Source organism: Ovis aries, chromosome 3 (genome assembly GCF_016772045.2).
Source record: "Ovis aries strain OAR_USU_Benz2616 breed Rambouillet chromosome 3, ARS-UI_Ramb_v3.0, whole genome shotgun sequence".
In the NCBI taxonomy this organism is placed as follows: Eukaryota; Metazoa; Chordata; class Mammalia; order Artiodactyla; family Bovidae; genus Ovis; species Ovis aries.
In genome coordinates, this window is record NC_056056.1 from 143,342,084 (window position 1) to 143,360,436 (window position 18,353).

Genomic DNA, 18,353 nt, shown 5'->3' on the forward strand with positions numbered 1-18,353 from the left:
GCGTTTTGCATCTATATTCATAAGAGATATTGGTCTGTAGTATTTTTTCCTTGATATATTTTCATCTAGTTTTGGCATGAGGGAAATACTGGTCTCATTAAGAAGTGTTCTTTTCTGTTCTGTGTTTTGGAAGTGTTTTGGAAGGGCTGGTGCTAATTCTTCTCTAAACATTTGGGGCAATTCACCAATGAAGCCTCTAGTCCTGGATTTTTGATCATGTGAAATTTTTTGATTATTAATTCAACCTATTTACTTGTTTATGGGTCTACATGGATTTCTGTACATGTTCTCCCATCTCCCCATAGTTTGTTTACTGCTACTGTTGTTGTTTGTGACTTTTCTGAACTAGCTGTAAAGTCAGTTTTCTTTGTCACATGAGGTCATTAAAGTCTCTATGTGATTAGTTTAGTTTTAAACTTATGACTGGATAATTATTTTCTGAGTTATTTGGAACCAATAATCTCCAGTCTTTGCCAAGGGGCTCTGTGTAATGTGTGAGCACTTTCAACAGACAACTGTTCCTTGACTTTACTTCCTGCTTATGCAGAACCTTGACATCAGTCAGGAGTGAGAGTGTAGGCACTTCTCAGTTATTTCCTAAGTTTGCAACAGCCCTGGATAAACTTGTGGATGTCCATGGCCTCCTACTTGTTTATGACTCGTTGGAGCCTTTAAAGCTCTGTGGACATTTCCAAACTTTTCCTTTTAAGCTTTTTTGGGTTGCCCATTGATTTCCTGCTTACCCACCTTCTGTGGAAGTTGCAAAGTTAAACATAGCCTTTAATTGTGTCCAAAAATGCCCCCAAGGAGAAGGCTTTTAGCACTGGGCAAGTGCCGAGTAAAGTCAAATAAAGAGAGACTTGCAAGGGAGGTCTTTCAGAAAAGCAAAGAGTTCAAATAATGATAGTTTTCTGGAAATGAGGCTTAGATAGTTCAGTTCCTCTGGTGGCTTCCAGGCTTTTGCTCCTCACTATGTTTGCATAGGTATTGATTTTCAAGGCCACGATAGGGCTGAAGAGGGCGAATGGAAATAGGGCACCTAAAACATACAAAACTCTTCTTCCAAGATTTAGCTTTATTTCTTTAATAAATGCTTCCAGGATTGCTGCAAGCCTTTGGTTAGTTTACAGAGCTCGGAAAAAGTTGATTTTCACAAGTGTTGCCAGTTTTCTCACTGCGTTTATAGACGAGAACATTTTCAGACATCGTTGCTCTGCTATTTTCACTGATGTCACTCACCCCTCAGGGTCTTCTTTGATAGATGGAGTTTTCTCATCATAGTTTATATTTTTCTGTCTCTTTCTCTGGAGAAGGAAATGGCAATCCACTCCAGGACTATTGCCTGGAAGATCCCATGGACAGAGGAGCCTGGTAAACTACAGTCTATGGGGTCGCAAAGAGTCAGACACGACTGAGTGACTTCACTTTGCATGCTAGTTATTTTTTATTGTGAATTTTGATTTTTATTGTTGGCTACTGGATAGTTTTTATTCCTGTATCTGTATGTATATTTTGAACTTTGTTCCAGAATGTAGTTATTTTCTTTGTAAGCAGTTTGCACTTTTCTTATCTAGCTCTTACAGTTTTTTTTTTATGTGAGACAGGTGTGTTGTGACTCTGGTCTTACATAAAAAAAAAAATCCCAAAGCATTGTTTAGGCCTCTGTTTAGTCTAGGCTTAGCTATTCCCCTCTACTCTGCCACAAGACCCTTTTGAATACGGTACCTATTGCTGCATGTATATAAGGTTTTACAGTCTGAATGAAGGGAACTGACACTGTATCTGGTCCTGTGTGAGTGCCAGATACAGTGATTCATGAGTTTTTGATCAGTCCAACCTTGGCCTCAGTTGGCCTCACATGTTTACACTAGTCTGAACTCTGCTGTCCCATTGGGGTCCCTTTTCTTTTTTCAAAACCTGGGCACTCTCTCAGTGCAGTAAGCTGGAGGAATTACAGGGTCACTTTGTTTCCATCTCCCAGGGATCACTATCCTTTATTGCCTAATATCCAGTGTCTTAAGAGCTATTGTTTTATATATTTTATCCACGGGTTTCTGTTGTTTTAGGTTAGAAGGTAACTCTATTCCTTGTTATTCCTTTCTTCAGGAGTCAGAAATCTATTTGCCCATTTTTGCTCTGGATCTTTCATTTATATCTAAATCACTTACCTATTCTAGTCAATGCTAATATACATCACATTGTGTGTATGAAGATAGATGTATGCTAAATTTATATAGAGTTACAAGTATGTTAAGACTAATAAAATGTCCTTTATTTCAGTTAATAACGATTGATGTTTCATTTTTCCAAATCTGTGCTTATCAGGAGATAACTTTTCATTCAGTTAAGCTATTCTTAAATATCAACAAGAAAAATAAACAACAACAAAAAAGAACCCAAACGAGCAAAAAACATAGGCACTACAAATAGACAGTCAGTCTTGAATCTGGATCCTTTCCATTTACTGGGAAAGTTGCCTAATGTCTCTGAACCTTTGTTTACCCATCTGTAAATGAAGCTAATAAATAGGATTGTGTGGGGGAACCCTAAGCTGTGAACTCTTAAGTTTAAGGGCATCTTCTTCACCCCTTGTAACACTGTATTTTTCAGTGTGCAGGTAACTGTGGATTTAGTTATCGACAAAGGATTACATATTGCGTTGGGGTCCAATCTATGGAGAAACATAAACTTCATGAGCTGTGGCCTATAGACTATCGAGTATGCCCTGTGCTGCCTTCCCCTCAGGTTTACAAATGCAATTTTAGGACCTGTTTGCATATGGCCACTTGGAAAGTTGGAAAATGGAGCAAGGTCAGTATGTAATTATGAATTTAAAATCTTATGAATGAGATTTTCTAGTTGTGGGGTGCATGGGTATCTGCACATCTATCTAGATATCAGAGTTGTATCATACCCCAATTTTCTAACAATCACTATGTCAGTTATTTGCACAAATATCTAGTCTCTGTGTTTCCTATAACTTGCTTTATAACTAATCCTTGTGTCTTCCTCAGAGAGCCTGGCACAGTGGCTTGCATTTTGAGCAGATACTTAAGCAGTATTTTTTAGTTCAGTGAAAAAGTAAATAAATTTAAGATATGAGTAATACAGGTTATTTACACCCTGTTCCATTTTCAGTTTAATTGACAGAAAGCAGGTAAATATTGCTATGCAAACTTAACATGTTCAGTTCAGTTCAGTCGCTCAGTTGTGTCTAACTCTTTGCGACCTCATGAATCGCAGCACGCCAGGCCTCCCTGTCTATCACCAACTCTGAGAGTTTATTCAAAATCATGTCCATTGAGTCAGTGATGCCATCCAGCCATCTCATCCTCTGTTATCCCCTTCTCCTCTTGCCCCCAATCCCTCCCAGCATCAGGGTCTTTTCCAACAAGTCAGTCCTTCACCTGAGGTAGCCAAAGTATTGGAGTTTCAGCTTCAGCATCAATCCTTCCAATGAACACCCAGGACTGATCTCCTTTAGAATGGACTGGTTGGATCTCCTAATAGTCCAAGGGACTCTCAAAAGTCTTCTCCAATACCACAGTTCAAAAGCATCAATTCTTCGGTGCTCAGCTTTATAGTCCAACTCTCACATGACCACTGGAAAAACCTTAGCCTTGACTAGACGGACCTTTGTTGGCAAAGTAATGTCTCTGCTTTTGAATATGCTATCTAGGTTGGTCATAACTTTTCTTCCAAGGAGTAAGTGTCTTTTAATTTCATGGCTGCAATCACCATCTGCAGTGATTTTGGAGCCCAAAAATATAAAGTCAGCCACTGTTTCCACTGTTTCCCCATCTATTTCCCATGAAGTGATGGTACCAGATGCCATGATCTTAGTATTCTGAATGTTGAGCTTTAAGCCAATTTTTTTACTCTCCTCTTTCACTTTCATCAAGAGGCTTTTTAGTTCCTCTTCACTTTCTGCCATAAGAGTGATATCATCTACATATCTGAGGTGATTGATATTTCTCCCAGCAATCTTGATTTCAGCTTGTGCTTCTTCCAGCCTAGCATTTCTTATGATGTACTCTGCATAGAAGTTAAATAAGCAGGGTGACAATAGACAGCCTTGAAAGACTCCTTTTCCTATTTGGAACCAGTCTGTTGTTCCATGTCCAGTTCTAACTGTTGCTTCCTGACCTGCATACAGGTTTCTCAAGAGGCAGGTCAGGTGGTCTGGTATTCCCATCTCTTTCAGAATTTTCCACAGTTTCTTGTGATCCACACAGTCAAAGTCTGGCATAGTCAATAAAGCAGAAATAGATGTTTTTCTGGAACTCTCTTGCATTTTCCATGATCCAGCAGATGTTGGCAATTTGATCTCTGGTTCCTCTGCCTTTTCTAAATCCAGCTTGAAGATCTAGAAGTTCATGGTTCACGTATTGCTTGCTGAAGCCTGGCTTGGAGAATTTTAAGCATTACTTTACTAGCGTGTGAGATGAGTGCAATTGTGTGGTAGTTTGAGCATTTTTTGGCATTGCCTTTCTTTGGGATTGGAATGAAAACTGACCTTTTCCAGTCCTGTGGCCACTGCTGAGGTTTCCAGATTTGCTGGCATATTGAGTGTAGCACTTTCATAGCATCATCTTTCTGGATTTGAAATAGCTCAACTGGAATTCCATCACCTCCACTAGCTTTGTTCGTAGTGATGCTTTCTAAGTCTCACTTGACTTCACATTCCAGGATGTCTGGCTCTAGGTGAGTGATCATACCTTCCTGATTATCTGGGTCATGAAGATCTTTTTGTATAATTCTTCTGTTTATTCTTGTCACCTCTTATTATCTTCTGCTTCTGTTAGGTCCATATCAATTCTGTCCTTTATCGAGCCCATCTTTGCATGAAATGTTCCCTTGGTATCTCTCATTTTCTTGAAGAGATCTCTAGTCTTTCCCATTCAGTTGTTTTCCTCTATTTCTTTGCATTGATCGCTGAGGAAGGCTTTCTTATCTCTCCTTGCTATTCTTTGGAACTCTGCATTCAGATGCTTATATCTTTCCTTTTCTCCTTTGCTTTTCACTTCTCTTCTTTTCACAGCTATTTGTAAGGCCTCCTCAGACAGCCATTTTGCTTTTTTGCATTTCTTTTCCATGGGGATGATCTTGATCCCTGTCTCCTGTACAATGTCATGAACCTTCGTCCATAGTTCATCAGGCACTCTATCTATCAGATCTAGTCCCTTAAATCTATTTCTCACTTCCACTGTATAATTTAATTGATAAAAAGCAGGTAAATATTGCTATGAAAACTTAACATGTATCACTGAGTTAAAAACTCAGAAGTTTGATTGACCATCATTAAATCATATTTGTCAAGTATTTACAACATAATGCTGAGATAACTGTACAAAATGAAGGGAAAAAAGTGAGCAACTGAGAAAGAATAGATTCAGTCTCTTAAGGATTTATCCCATTGTGACTCTTCAGCCTCCTGGCCATTACTGAGCATCAGTTTGTTCCAAAAGGACCTAGTCAGGGAGGAGGAGATGTGTATTTACTGGCCTTATTATCTGTCTTATAGTTCATCTTCCAATTTTACTCTATTCACAGTGCTCTGTGACTTGTGGAGTTGGGATGATGGAGAGAAGAGTGGAATGCATGGCCGATAATGGTCTGTCCAGTGATTTATGTTTAAAGCATTTAAAACCAGATGCTCAAAAGAAATGTTATGTCAGTGACTGTAAGTAAAGACTTCAAAAATCTATTTAGAAACTAAGTGCTCTAAAGAAGTTTTAATTAAAATTTGAAAAAAATATTTAGAGTAGTCATACACTCCACAAAATGAAGGTTTCTTTTTTCAGAGTGTAACAATATTGGTATAATTAAGTTAAATTCATGTTGTGTCTGGAATATGTTCATTATTGATAAGTTGTGCTCACTTGTCCTTGAAGGTAAAACATTTATGAGCTGTAAAGAAATACAAGTGAAAAACAACATTACCAAGGATGGTGACTATTACCTTAACATTAAAGGAAGAATAACAAAGGTATTATGTAAACAGTTCTTATTTGATTTTAACACTGACCCTTGACTTTGAAACAAGCTTTTCCAGATCTTTGCATTTTCCCTTTAGATCTATTGTGCTGGCATGCACTTGGAGAACCCTAAGGAATATATATCATTGGTCAAAGGTGAAGAAGACAACTTTTCTGAAGTGTATGGTTTTAGGTATGAGCTGTATTTTGCCTTCTCTGTGCATATTTATGGTTCATCAAGAGAATTAGAAGTTCCAGAGTTTGGAGTGGTAGTTGAATAGCTTGCAGCGGGACAAGTAATTTAAGAGCAGGTGAACATATTAGGACATAAGCCAGATGTTGTCCATGCCTTTTCAGTAATCAAACTTTGGGTATGAACATGTACTCACAGAAAGATTGAATAAGAAGGATGCTGTGGGTGAGCAATGGGACAACAGAGGAGGGTAGAATTTAAGACCTGTGTATGTTTTCATAGAAATCAAGTTGATTCCGGTAACAAAAGCTAGGAGAACTACAGCTGAATTATTTTTCTGCAGACTGGTCTTGAATTTCCCATTGATCATTTTGTACGTTAACCTTGAGTGATTTTTACTTCTTTCACATTTAACTTGTTGACACAAAAAATATTGAAGAGGTTTCTTTTTCCCTCCCACTTCCAAAGCTACTGTTTACATTATGGTCTAATAACTGTACCTAACACCAAAATATTCTAATGTTGTTATAGACTACGAAATCCATATGAATGTCCTTTTAATGGAAGCAGGAGGCATGACTGTGAATGTAAAAATGACTATCTGGCTGCTGGACACACTGTTTTTAGCAAAATAAGAATTGATCTTATTTCCATGCAAATTAAAAGTAAGTACTGAATCTCTAGTTGTAAAATGAGAAACATATATTTGCTAATGCAAGTTTAACAATATGCTATTTGGTGTATGTGGTATCTGGGGTCTAGCATTGTACAATAATTACTTAAAAATTAAAAAAAATATGTTATTAACTACATTCTTCAATGCAATAATATGGACCTTGGGGATTCTTAATAAAAATGTGGTAATGATACTGTTATTACTAAAGATACTGTTGTAATAAAGATATCACCCTTCTGAGATATAACCCTCTACCCTAAAATTCCAAATTACATTAAAAATAAGGAAATCAATATTTTAAATGTAGTTGTATAAGCTTTCTGCAAAGGTTTAAAGTAATAATTAACATTAGTTTCAGGTGACAGTTTGTCTAATATTTTCTTACACTTTGTCTCCTTTGATTTTTTTAACAACCTTATACTAGATAAGGCAGTATTTCATCATATTATTGCAAGTGGTAAAATTAAGATGCACTTACAGAATTAAGTGACTTGCCCCGCTTCTTGGAGTTAGTAACTGGCATTGCAGAGATAAAGTCCCTCCCACCCACAATCCCAGATTATGGACCTGCTGCCTTTCTAGGAATCAATTTACAGGACAGTATAGTTTAAGTATGTTTATGAACGCTAACATATCAGACAGTTTACCCTCCTGGATATTACATAGTGACATGAAAGGCAAATAAGTTCATTTCAGAAGCAGAAACTCTAAATAAAAATTAAATCACCAAAGCCTAGCATAGTGCCTAAATCATAAAAAGAAACAAAAACGTGTTGAGACAGTGAATGCATGAATATATAATCTCTAACTTGCAGTCATATGATGGTGAACTATTATTGTCAGTGATAGTGGTTACCATTTGCTAAACACCCACCGTTACTGTAGTGGGGAAGGATTATGCTGCTTTGGATATGATCATAAACAAGCTAGACTCCTGAGTGTAAGCCGTCTTCATCCGGTTACTAGTCTGTGACCTTGGGCATCTCTCTAAGCCTAAATCCCCTCATTTCTAAAGTAAGATGCCTCTCAAGCTTTTTCTTTCTTTTTATGTCTTCTTTCCTTCTTTTATTTATTTATGTTTTGTTTTTGGATAGAATTAAGAGAGAATACTTGCAACATACCTAGTAAATTCCCTGTAGGTAGTAAGTGCTCTATAAATAAAGTTATTATTTAATAATATATGCTGTGTCAGCATTGCTGAATAAATAATGGACAATTAGGAACTTATTTGCTGTTCGTTAACTTTTTATTTTTCATTCATTTATCTAACAAACCTGCCATTTTTCCAGGCTTTGGGCTGGGCTCTGAAGATACAATATTAAATGTATACACTTTCCACTTGCTTTCATTGTCCTTCCTCAAATTTGTGTGCCAAAACTCCAGTCTTGATTAAGTTAAATCTTTCATCTGCTCTGCATCTGCACCATGAAATGTGTGTGTGGCAAATAGTACACAGGCCTCCTGACTGATTTACTTTAAATGCTGACTCCTGAGCTTGCATGGACCCTACTCCATTCCTCCTCCACTCCTTTCAATGTCTAACTCACAGCTTCTTCTTCAGCTTCAAGCTTCTAAAATTTCTAATACCTCCACTCTAGTCCCTTATTGCTGATGATCTTGTTTCCTCTCTCACTGAGAAACTAAGAACAACAAGAATGGAATTTCTGCAAACTACCACTGAAATGGTGCAGGATCCTACGGTTCTTGCCCTTCATGTTCTCAGCCTGGCTTCTGTCTGTAGAGAAACTTTAGCCAAAGAGTAAGTTTAATCAGAGAAGTGAGAAAATGTAGAAACGAAGGAAAACAGTCAAAGGAGACCAATAGTCATTAAGCAAAGTCAAGGATCTTTATTTAGTTCTTCCTCAAGAGCTATAGATAATATTCTGAGCCATATCCTTTGAGCTGTCTTATAGATACTGAAACTCCCACCAGGCTGAAGAAGATAACTATCATCAGACTGTAGCTGTGACATAAGCTGCCACAGTTTTGAGTACTGGCCTCAAAGAAATGGGAAGAAACTGATCCTGGAACTAAAGACTGTGTGTGTGTGGGCATGATGCTTCAGTTGTGTCTAACTCTTTGTGACCCCATAGTCTATAGACTCCTCTGTCTATGGAATTTTCCATGCAAGAATACTGGAGTGGGTTACCATTTCCTCCTTCACGGGATCCTCCTGACCCAGGGATCCAACCCGAGTTTCTTATGTCTCCTGCCTTGGCAGGCAGGTTCTTACCACTAGCACTACCTGGAAAGCCTGGAACTAAAGACTAGCTGTACGTAAAACCATCAGGATGACTCTGATCAGACTGCTGCACGACTCCAAGGTGACTCTCAGAGCTGACTGTGTTGTTTTTGCATGTAGCCCCCTCGCTCTGTCTATAAAAGCTTTTGCCCACTGACTGTCAGTGGTGGGGGAACTGGCTCGTGGATTGGAGCCTGCCCAGTCTTCTGGTTGCTGGCCTCTGAAATAAAGCAACCTTTCCTTTTCACCACCCTTGACTCTTTATTGGGGATTCCCTGGTGGCTCAGATGGTAAAGAATCTGCCTGCAATGCAGGAGACCTGGGTTCAATCCCTGGGTCAGGAAGATCCCCTGGGGAAGGAAATGGCACTCCAATATTCTCGCCTGGAAAATCCCATGGACGGAGGAGCCTGGTGGGCTACAGTTCATGGGGTCACAAAGAGTCAGACATGACTGAATGACTTCACTTTCTGACTCTTTATTGGCTTTAAAGTGGCGAGCAGTTGGATCCCACTTTTGGTAACATCACAACTACTAACCCACCTAAACCTTGACCTCTAGACTTTGCCTCCTCTCCTGGTTGCTGTGGATGAACTGTTCCCGCTCCCATCTGAGGCAACCCTCTCTACTTGTGCTCTGGGCTTCTTGCTTTGAACCAACTCCAGAACATTATTTCAGCAAGCTTTCCTTTCTCTCTTACATCACCCATTTTCCCTCCATTTCTCTAAATCCAATGACAGATTCTTGGTTTTTATTTCACTTGATCCATCAGCAGCATTTGGCTTCCAGGAGTCCACACGCTCATCATTTGGTCCCTGCCTTGGTCACTCTTTCTTCCGTTTTTCTCACTGTTTCTCAACTTGGTTCTTTATCTTCTACAACAATGAGTATTGAAGAAATTCAGGACTCCATCATTTCCTTAGAGGGCTCTTTCAACTTACAGAGTTCAAACACCATCTGTTAAATGACAGTCCCAAATGTATAGCTCCAGTTTGGACTGCTGCCCTGAATTTCAAGATTCAACTCCCTGCTCAGCATACCTACATCTACTAGGCACCTAGCAATGTATCCACAACTCAACTTTCAATGTTTCGTCACAAAAACTCCTTCTACCCCTAATTTTTACCATTTCAATATATGGCAACTATAATCTTCTAGTTACTCTTGTTGAAATACAGCAACGTCTTTAACTCCCCTCTTTCTCTCATACTTGCATGCCATCCATTACCAAGTTCTACAAGCCAGATAGGGGCCTTTCATCAGACCCTGATGATGCTGGCACCTGATCTTAGGTTCTAGAACTGGGAGAAATAAGTTTCTGTTAAGACACCCAGTCTATGAGTTTGTAAGGGCAGCTTGAACTAAGACACACACCAAGTCCCGCTTTGACATTACCTCATTAGCTCCCACCTTGATAGAAGTCAATATTATTTTTTCCACCTGAATTATTATACCTATGGAGTGGGATCCCTGTTTACTCTTGTAGCACTCAAGTTCCTTTCCACCTTTCCTCCTACTCCTGACCTAGATTCTCTTCTCAGCAGAGAAGCCAGAGTGATCCATAAAGCAAGCCATGTCATGCCTCGCACATGATCTCATTTCATCTTTTTAACAACTCCAACCTTTGCTCAAAACTCTCCAAACATCTCTCATCTAACTCATAAAATAAAAACCTTGCCAATGGCCAGTAAAACTCAACATGACCTTCCCAACCCATTATTTCTCTGCTCCTTGCCTCCACATTCCTCCCATCCATGAACTGCTTCAGACACACTTGTCCCTTGCTGTTCCTTGAATACATCAAACATCTACCCCATCCCTCCTTAAAGCCTCTGCACTTTCTGTTCTATCTGCCTAGAATGACTGTCCCACAGTTGTATGTTGGATTTACCACTTAATATTTTTTGGGTCTCTGCTTAAATATATTTTCCCAATGAATGCATCCTAGACCCTCTCCATGCCTAAACTTCATTTCCCCCTGTCCTTTTCCTGGTTCTGTATTTTTCCTATCGCAATAATCACCTGTAACATCCGATAGTATCTACTCTGCTACTTACCTCTCTTTCTGGTAGCACTCAGAGTCCATCAGGCCCTGTTTCATTCACTTGTAGTACTTATAATAATGCCCAATACATATGTTCTAGAGAAATATTTGCTGAATGAGTCAACTTTCCTCAAGAAGCTATCTTGAGGAAATCTTGTAGCCAAATTTGTATTAACCAAAGAGAGAAAATGGAGTTTCAGGAGGCAGAGACATCTTGAACACAGCATGGGATGGTGAAGTATCTGGTTCCATCACAGATTGAGTCATCCAATTTTGCCTAAGCATAAATTGAGTGGACGTTGGTAGCAGTTTGTTAAAGAATTTCCCAGAAAGAAGATCATAAATAACAATATATACTAAACTATAAATTGAGTTTATCTTTTTATTTTGAGTTATGAGGACCTTTGGGGTAAAAGTATAAGCAAAGGAGGAAACAGACTTAGTTGGAGGGAAAACAAATTTTATCCGTGACGATGATTAGAAAGCTAATATTATTAATAATATAATAGTTCAGATGGAAAGTGATGAGGGTCTAAATTATTAAGGACAAGGTTTAAGACAGAGAGCCTGAGAACCTGAGAGGAATATTGAAGAGGCACACTCTGTGATTTTCTAACAGAAAGAATATGGGGATTTGTGGCATGAAATGTTAATTGTGACATGAAAGGATAATTGCATTTAGCTTGTAACCTGCAATTGTTCAGTCACTCAGTTGTGTCTGACTCTTAGCAACCCCATGGACTGCAGCATGCCAGACTTTCCTGTCCTTCACTTTCTGGAGCTTGCTCAAGCTCATGTTCATTGAGTTGTTGATGCCATCCAACCATCTTGTCCTCTGTTGTCCCCTTCTCCTCTTGCCTTCAATCTTTCCCAGCATCAGCATCTTTTTCAGTGAGCCAGTTCTTTGCATTAGGTGGCCAAATATTGGAGCCTCAGCATCAGTCCCTCCAATGAATATTCAGGATTTAGTTCTTTTAGGATTAACTAGTTTGATCTCCTTGCAGTCCAAGGAACTCTACAGAGCCTTCTCCAACACCACAGTTAAAAAGCATTAATTCTTCGGCTTTCAGCTTTCTTTGGACAATTTAAGTGAAAGCTATTTTGGGGTTATCCAGGTAATGGTGTAGGAGACCATAGCAAAGGATGATTTGAAAATTGTGTCTGTTTGCCTCAGCCTAACCCTAAGTGCCATGTGCAAACAATGGGTAAATGTTCAACAATCAACTCTTAACAACCAGGAAAAAGTTTGATTTATATTATTTTTCAGTTCCTTGACGTATATAGTCCCACCATGACCAATTTTAAGCTACCAACACAAGCTCGTTTTGCATGCAGGTAGGAAAAGACACACCAAACTTGTTCTCATGATTGGGTACAAGCTGACCTGGCACACCACGGAAGGCCTCTTGGGTTTGGAAACTACTCTTAGAGATACGATAAATATTTCCAGAAATGCTACCTTTGGGGATTGCCTCTAGGGGACTGGTGTCATCACTGGGGCATGCAGTGGTCTTGCAGTCTTCTTGGAAAAGATTTGAAACAATGTTAGCTGAGGTGAAAGCCACGGACTGAATGAACATTAGTTGGAATATTATTTAAGTGGTTTAAGCATCAAAAAGTGATTGGGCCAGCTTATCTTCAGGGTTTCTCCTATTTTTGAGCCAAGATCTCTACTTTTTTGATACTTTATGTAGAATCCCCAGCATTTTTGCCAATCAAGAAATTTTGTTAACACCATTAGCAAAAATAAAATAGAAATGAAATAATAATATAATGTAATAATATAAGAAATCAAAGAAATAGCACACTTTTTAGCTGGGTGTTTTTGAATTCCCTAAATGAACTGATATATGTACTCTCTATAAGCACTTGCATATTGCTTTGTCATAATTTATCTTTTTTTAAATTTGTTTGTTTTTTTGGTCACACCACACAGTTTGTGGAATCTTAGTTCCTGGACCAGGGATTGAACCTGGGACCTTGAGCAGTGAAAGCTGGAATTCCCTATATATCTTTAGTATGTCTTGGTGTGTTCCTCCTTGGGTTCTCCTTCCTGGAACTCTCCATGCTTCCTGGACTTGGTTGACTATTTCCTTTCCCATGTTCAGGAAGTTTTCAGCTATTATCTCTTCAAATATTTTCTCAGGTCCTTTCTCTCTCTCTTCTCCTTCAGGGACTCCTATACTGCAAATATTGGTGTGTTTAATGTTGTCCCCGAGGTCTCTTAGCCTGTCTTCATTTCTGTTCATTCTTTTTTCTATATTCTGTTCTGTGGCAGAGATTTCCACCATTCTGTCCTCCAGGTCATTTGCCCATTCTTCTGCCTCAGTTATCCTGCTGTTGATTCCTTTTATCTCTGTTTGTTTGTTTTTTCTTTAGTTTTAGGTCTTTGTTAAGCATTTCATTCATCTTCTCAATCTTTGCCTCCATTCTTTTCCCAAGATCCTGGATCATCTTCACTACCATTATTCTGAATTCTTTTTCTGGAAGGTTGCCTATTTTCACTTCATTTGCTTGTTTTTCTAGGGTTTTATTTTGTCCCTTCATCTGGGACATAATTTTACGCATTTTCATCGTGATTAACTTTATGTAATGTGGTTTTGTTTTAGCTGCTTTGAGTCTATGCTTCTTCTTGCTTCTTCTTGTTTGCCCTTTGATAGATGAGGCTAAGAAGCTTGTATAAGCTTCTTGATGGGAGGGAATGGTGATGGTAAAAACTGAGTCTTGCTCTGGTGGGGAGGGCCTTGCTCAGTGAAGCTTTAATTCAATTATCTGCTGATGGGTGGGTTTGTGCTCCCTTCCTGGTAGTTGTTTGGCCTGAGGTGACCCAGCCTGGAGTCTACAGGCTCCATGGTAGGATGAATGGTGAACTCCAAGGGGGTTTACACTGGGGACCTTCCAGCGCCACTGTCCCTGTGGTAAGCCCCTGCCAACCCATGCCTCCACACCTATTTATCTTTAAATAATGCTTCTTCTAATTCTGTTCCTTGACTCCACTTTATCTATTTTAGATATTCACTATGATCTAAAATACAATAGAGCATATATTTAGCTTTTAAAACATCTGGATTAGTTACAGATGTCCCTGCCATTTTTAGGGCAGTTTTTGAGATGAACATTTTATGTTAAATAAAAATTTGAGAGCCTGATCTATGTTATGTAGGACAATTGTGCAACATTTTTGCTTAAAGTTTTGGATTAATTATATGAATGCATTTAAGAATATAATATGAAGACTGCATGCTTTGTATTCAATGAAGATTTGAATACAGTGTCTTAGTGCTGAAGAGTTTCATTTATTATTTTCTAGCTACAGACCTTCTTTTTGCCCAGACAATATTTGGAAATGCAGTTCCATTTGCCACAGCTGGAGATTGCTATAGTGCTGCCAGATGCCCACAGGTATTTCATATTTGTTTAGTATTTTCTCACTGAAAAAGAAAATAATATTTCTCCTCATTTATTTTCTTGACCACAGTACTGCAAAAAAACATAAGTAAATAGAATATGATAACTTCTTAGATGAAATTTATTGCAAAGTTTATAGATAAACTTTGGAAGAAAAGCATCTTTGCTAATATTGCATTTGTTTGAAAGGTATAATATAAGAATTTAAAATAGTTTAGATCCTGTTTCTCCTTCCACAATGTTTTATTATATTTAATCTTTCCACTTAGTTCCTAGAAATGAGTAGACAATATATTACAAGGTAAAGAAATGCATCACAGGCATGTGACTTTCATTACACTGCTACCAGCATCAGTTATTTTAGCTTCCTGGGCCTGTAACATTCTCAAAATAATTTTCTATTGTTTGCGAAGTAATACATTTCCATGTCTTCTTGGTTTTATTCTTTCTTTTCCAGGGTTCTCTTCATATATATTTTTATGTCACCTTTGAGATTTCTAGTACCAAATGTGTTTTCTAGAAGAAATTTACTATCTCATTTTTCATAAAGGATTTTATAGAGTTGTTATGAGCAAGCAATATTTTATAATAAGACAGAGAGATAAAAGCTAGGTGAATGTAGCATCATTAGGTAGATTTATAGAAAATTAAAAAATGCACAGGAGGACTAATTATAATATTGATGTCATTTTGAAGACAAGTAGTCAATAGTTTGCTTGTATTGTCTCTTCTAGGAATTTTGTATTCACAATTTCCATCAAATGGCATGTAAGATATGCTGAATATTAAAAAAAAAAAGAGGACTTTTTCTGTATTAGAGAAGTGCACTTAAAGGAGGTCACTAGACCTATAGGCTCAAATGAATATGAAAAAAGTTAACCCAGAGGGATGGTATGGGGAGGGAGGTGGGAGGGGGGTTCAGGATGGGGAACACGTGTACACCTGTGGCAGATTCATGTTGATGTATGGCAAAACCAATACAATATTGTAAAGTAATAATAATAATAATAATAATAATAATAATAAAATAAATTCAATTAAAAAATGACAACTCATTCTAGCAAAAATTATGTTGCTGCTGCTGCTGCTAAGTCGCTTCAGTCGTGTCCGACTCTGTGCGACTCCAGAGATGGCAGCCCACCAGGCTTCCCCATCCCTGGGATTCTCCAGGCAAGAACACTGGAGTGGGTTGCCATTTCCTTGAGGCAATGATTAAGTGAGGCATTATGGGTCTTAATTTTGAATTATAGAAAGTGATTAAATATCTACCTAAACTATGAACACAGACTTTTAAGAATAAAGCTATTCTTGGCATGTATGAAAAAAATAACTGAGATAAATATATAAATCTTCTCAGAGGTTAAAGCGTCTACCTGCAATGCGGGAGACCCGGGTTTGCTCCCTAGGTTGGGAAGATTCCCCTGGAGAAGGAAATGGTAAACCACTCCAGTATTCTTGCCTGGAGAATCCCATGGACAGAGGAGCCTGGTGGGCTACAGTCCACCGGGTTGCAAAGAGTCAGACACGACTGAGCGACTTCACTTCACTTCTTTACTTCAGACCCAGAAATACAAATAGAACCTCGTAAAGGGATATGAGAGCTATCCTGGTAGCTCATTGCAGTTCATTTTAGTCAGTTCAGTTCAGTCACTCAGTCGTGTCTGACCCTTTGTGACCCATGGAATTAAGCATGCCAGGCTCTCCTGTCCATCATCAACTCCCTGAGCTTGCTTAAATTCAAGTCCATCAAGTTGGTGATGCCATTTAACCATCTCATCCTCTGTCATCTCCTTCTCCTCCTGCCTTCAGTCTTTCCCAGCATCAAGGTTTTTTCCAAAGAGTCAGCTCTTTGAATCAGGTGGCCAAAGTATTGGAGCTTTATCTTCAGCATCCATCTTTCCAATGAATATTTGGGACTGATTTCCTTTAGAATTGACTGGTTTGATCTCCTTGTAGTCCAAGAGACTCTCAAGAGTCTTCTCCAGCACCACAGTTCAAAAGCATCAATTCTTTGGCACACAGCTTTCTTGATAGTCCAACTCTCACATCCATACATGACTACTGGAAAAACCATAGCTTTGATTAAATGGACCTTTGTCAACAAAGTAATGTCTCCGCCTTTTAATATGCTGTCTAGGTTGGTCATAGCTTTTCTTCCAAGGAGCAAGCATCTTTTAATTTCATGGCTTCAGTCACTAACTGCAGTGATTTTGGAGCCCAAGAAAATAGTTTGTCACTGTTTCCATTGTTTCTCCGTCTATTTGCCATGAAGTGATGGGACCGGATACCATGATCTTAGTTTTTTGAAGGTTGAGCTTTAAGCCAACTTTTACACTGTCCTCTCACTTTCATCAAGAGGCTCCTTAGTTCTTCTTCACTTTCTGCCGTAAGGGTGGTGTCATTTGCATATCTGAGGTTATTGATATTTCTCCCAGCAATCTTGATTCCAGCTTGTGCTCCATCCAACTTGGCATTTTCCATGATATACTCTATATATAATTTAATGAAGCAGGGTGGCAATATGCAACCTTGTCTTACTCCTTTCTGGAAAAACAGACTGGTTCCAAATCGGGAAAGGAGTATTTCAAGGCTGTATAGTCACCCTGCTTATTTAACTTATATGCTGAAGAATTGATGCTTTTGAACTGTAGTGTTGGAGAAGACTCTTGAGATTCCCTTGGACTGCAAGGAGATCCAATAAGTCTACCCTAAAGAAAATCAATCCTAAATATTCATTGGAAGGACTGATGCTGAAGCTGAAACTCCAATACTTTGGCCACCTGATGCAAATAATTGACTCACTAGAAAAGATCCTGATGCTGGGAAAGATTGAAGGCAGGAAAAGGGGAAGACAGAGGATGAGATGGTTGGATGACATCACTGACTTAATGGGCATGAGTTTGAGTAAGCTCCAGAAGTTGGTGATTGACAGGGAAGCCTGGCTTGCTGCAGTCAATGGGGTAGCAAGGAGTTGGACATGACTGAGGGACTGAACTGATATTGATTTGGCATACTGTACAAAGAAAATTACAAATAAAGGTTTTGATTTTATGGTTTGTAGAGAAACACAAATGCCAGATACCAAGCAGGAAAATTCCTTTACTGAGTAAGTGGTTGAAAAGAGCACCTTTTGTAATACTAATTATCCATCTTCCACTGTATTTAATGAAGATGTGGCCTGTGTTCATTTTCTTTCCCCACAAAAATGCATTCAGTACTGTACAAGCACAAATCTAGGCAAAGGAAGTGTCCAGATCACAAGTTTTGCAAAAACTCCAGGAGTTAATTATAGACAGGGAGGCCTGGAGAGCTGTAGTCCATGGGGTTGCAAAGTGTTGGACATGACTAAGTGACTGAACTGAGATGTTCTTCTGGAATTCTCTTATCTTTTCTAGGGTCCAACCTATGTTGACAATTTGATCTCTGGTTCCTCTGCCTTTTCTAAATCCAGCTTGAACATCTGGAAGTTCTTGGTTCACATAGTGTTGTAGCCTAACTTAGAGAATTTTGAGTATTACTTTGCTTGTGTGTGAGATGAGTGTAGTTGTGTGTTGAGGAAATGTGGTCCACTGGAGAAGGGAATGGCAAACCACTTTAGTATTCTTGCCTTGAGAAACCCATGAACAGTGTGAAAAGGCAAAAAGATATGACACTGAAAGAGGAACTCCCCAGGCAAGTAGGTACCCAATATGCTACTGGAGAAGAGTGGAGAAATAGCTCCAGAAAGGGTGAAGAGGCTGAGCCAAAGTGAAAGCAATGCCCAGTTGTGGATGTGACTGGATGTCAGCACAAAGACATGAGCATTCTTTGGCA

At 38.8% G+C, this 18,353-nt stretch overlaps 1 protein-coding gene across 2 annotated transcripts in view; it reads left to right on the forward strand.

Moving 5' to 3' along the window:
* ADAMTS20 (ADAM metallopeptidase with thrombospondin type 1 motif 20) overlaps positions 1-18,353 on the forward strand; it is a 201,558-nt gene that overhangs the window by 160,196 nt on the left and 23,009 nt on the right. For both annotated transcript variants that reach the window (XM_004006435.6, XM_060414097.1), the window contains 6 exons: positions 2,611-2,811; positions 5,554-5,683; positions 5,895-5,989; positions 6,077-6,171; positions 6,703-6,836; positions 14,443-14,534. In XM_004006435.6, the coding sequence (XP_004006484.2) occupies positions 2,611-2,811; positions 5,554-5,683; positions 5,895-5,989; positions 6,077-6,171; positions 6,703-6,836; positions 14,443-14,534 (747 nt within the window). The remainder of the gene's footprint in view (positions 1-2,610; positions 2,812-5,553; positions 5,684-5,894; positions 5,990-6,076; positions 6,172-6,702; positions 6,837-14,442; positions 14,535-18,353) is intronic.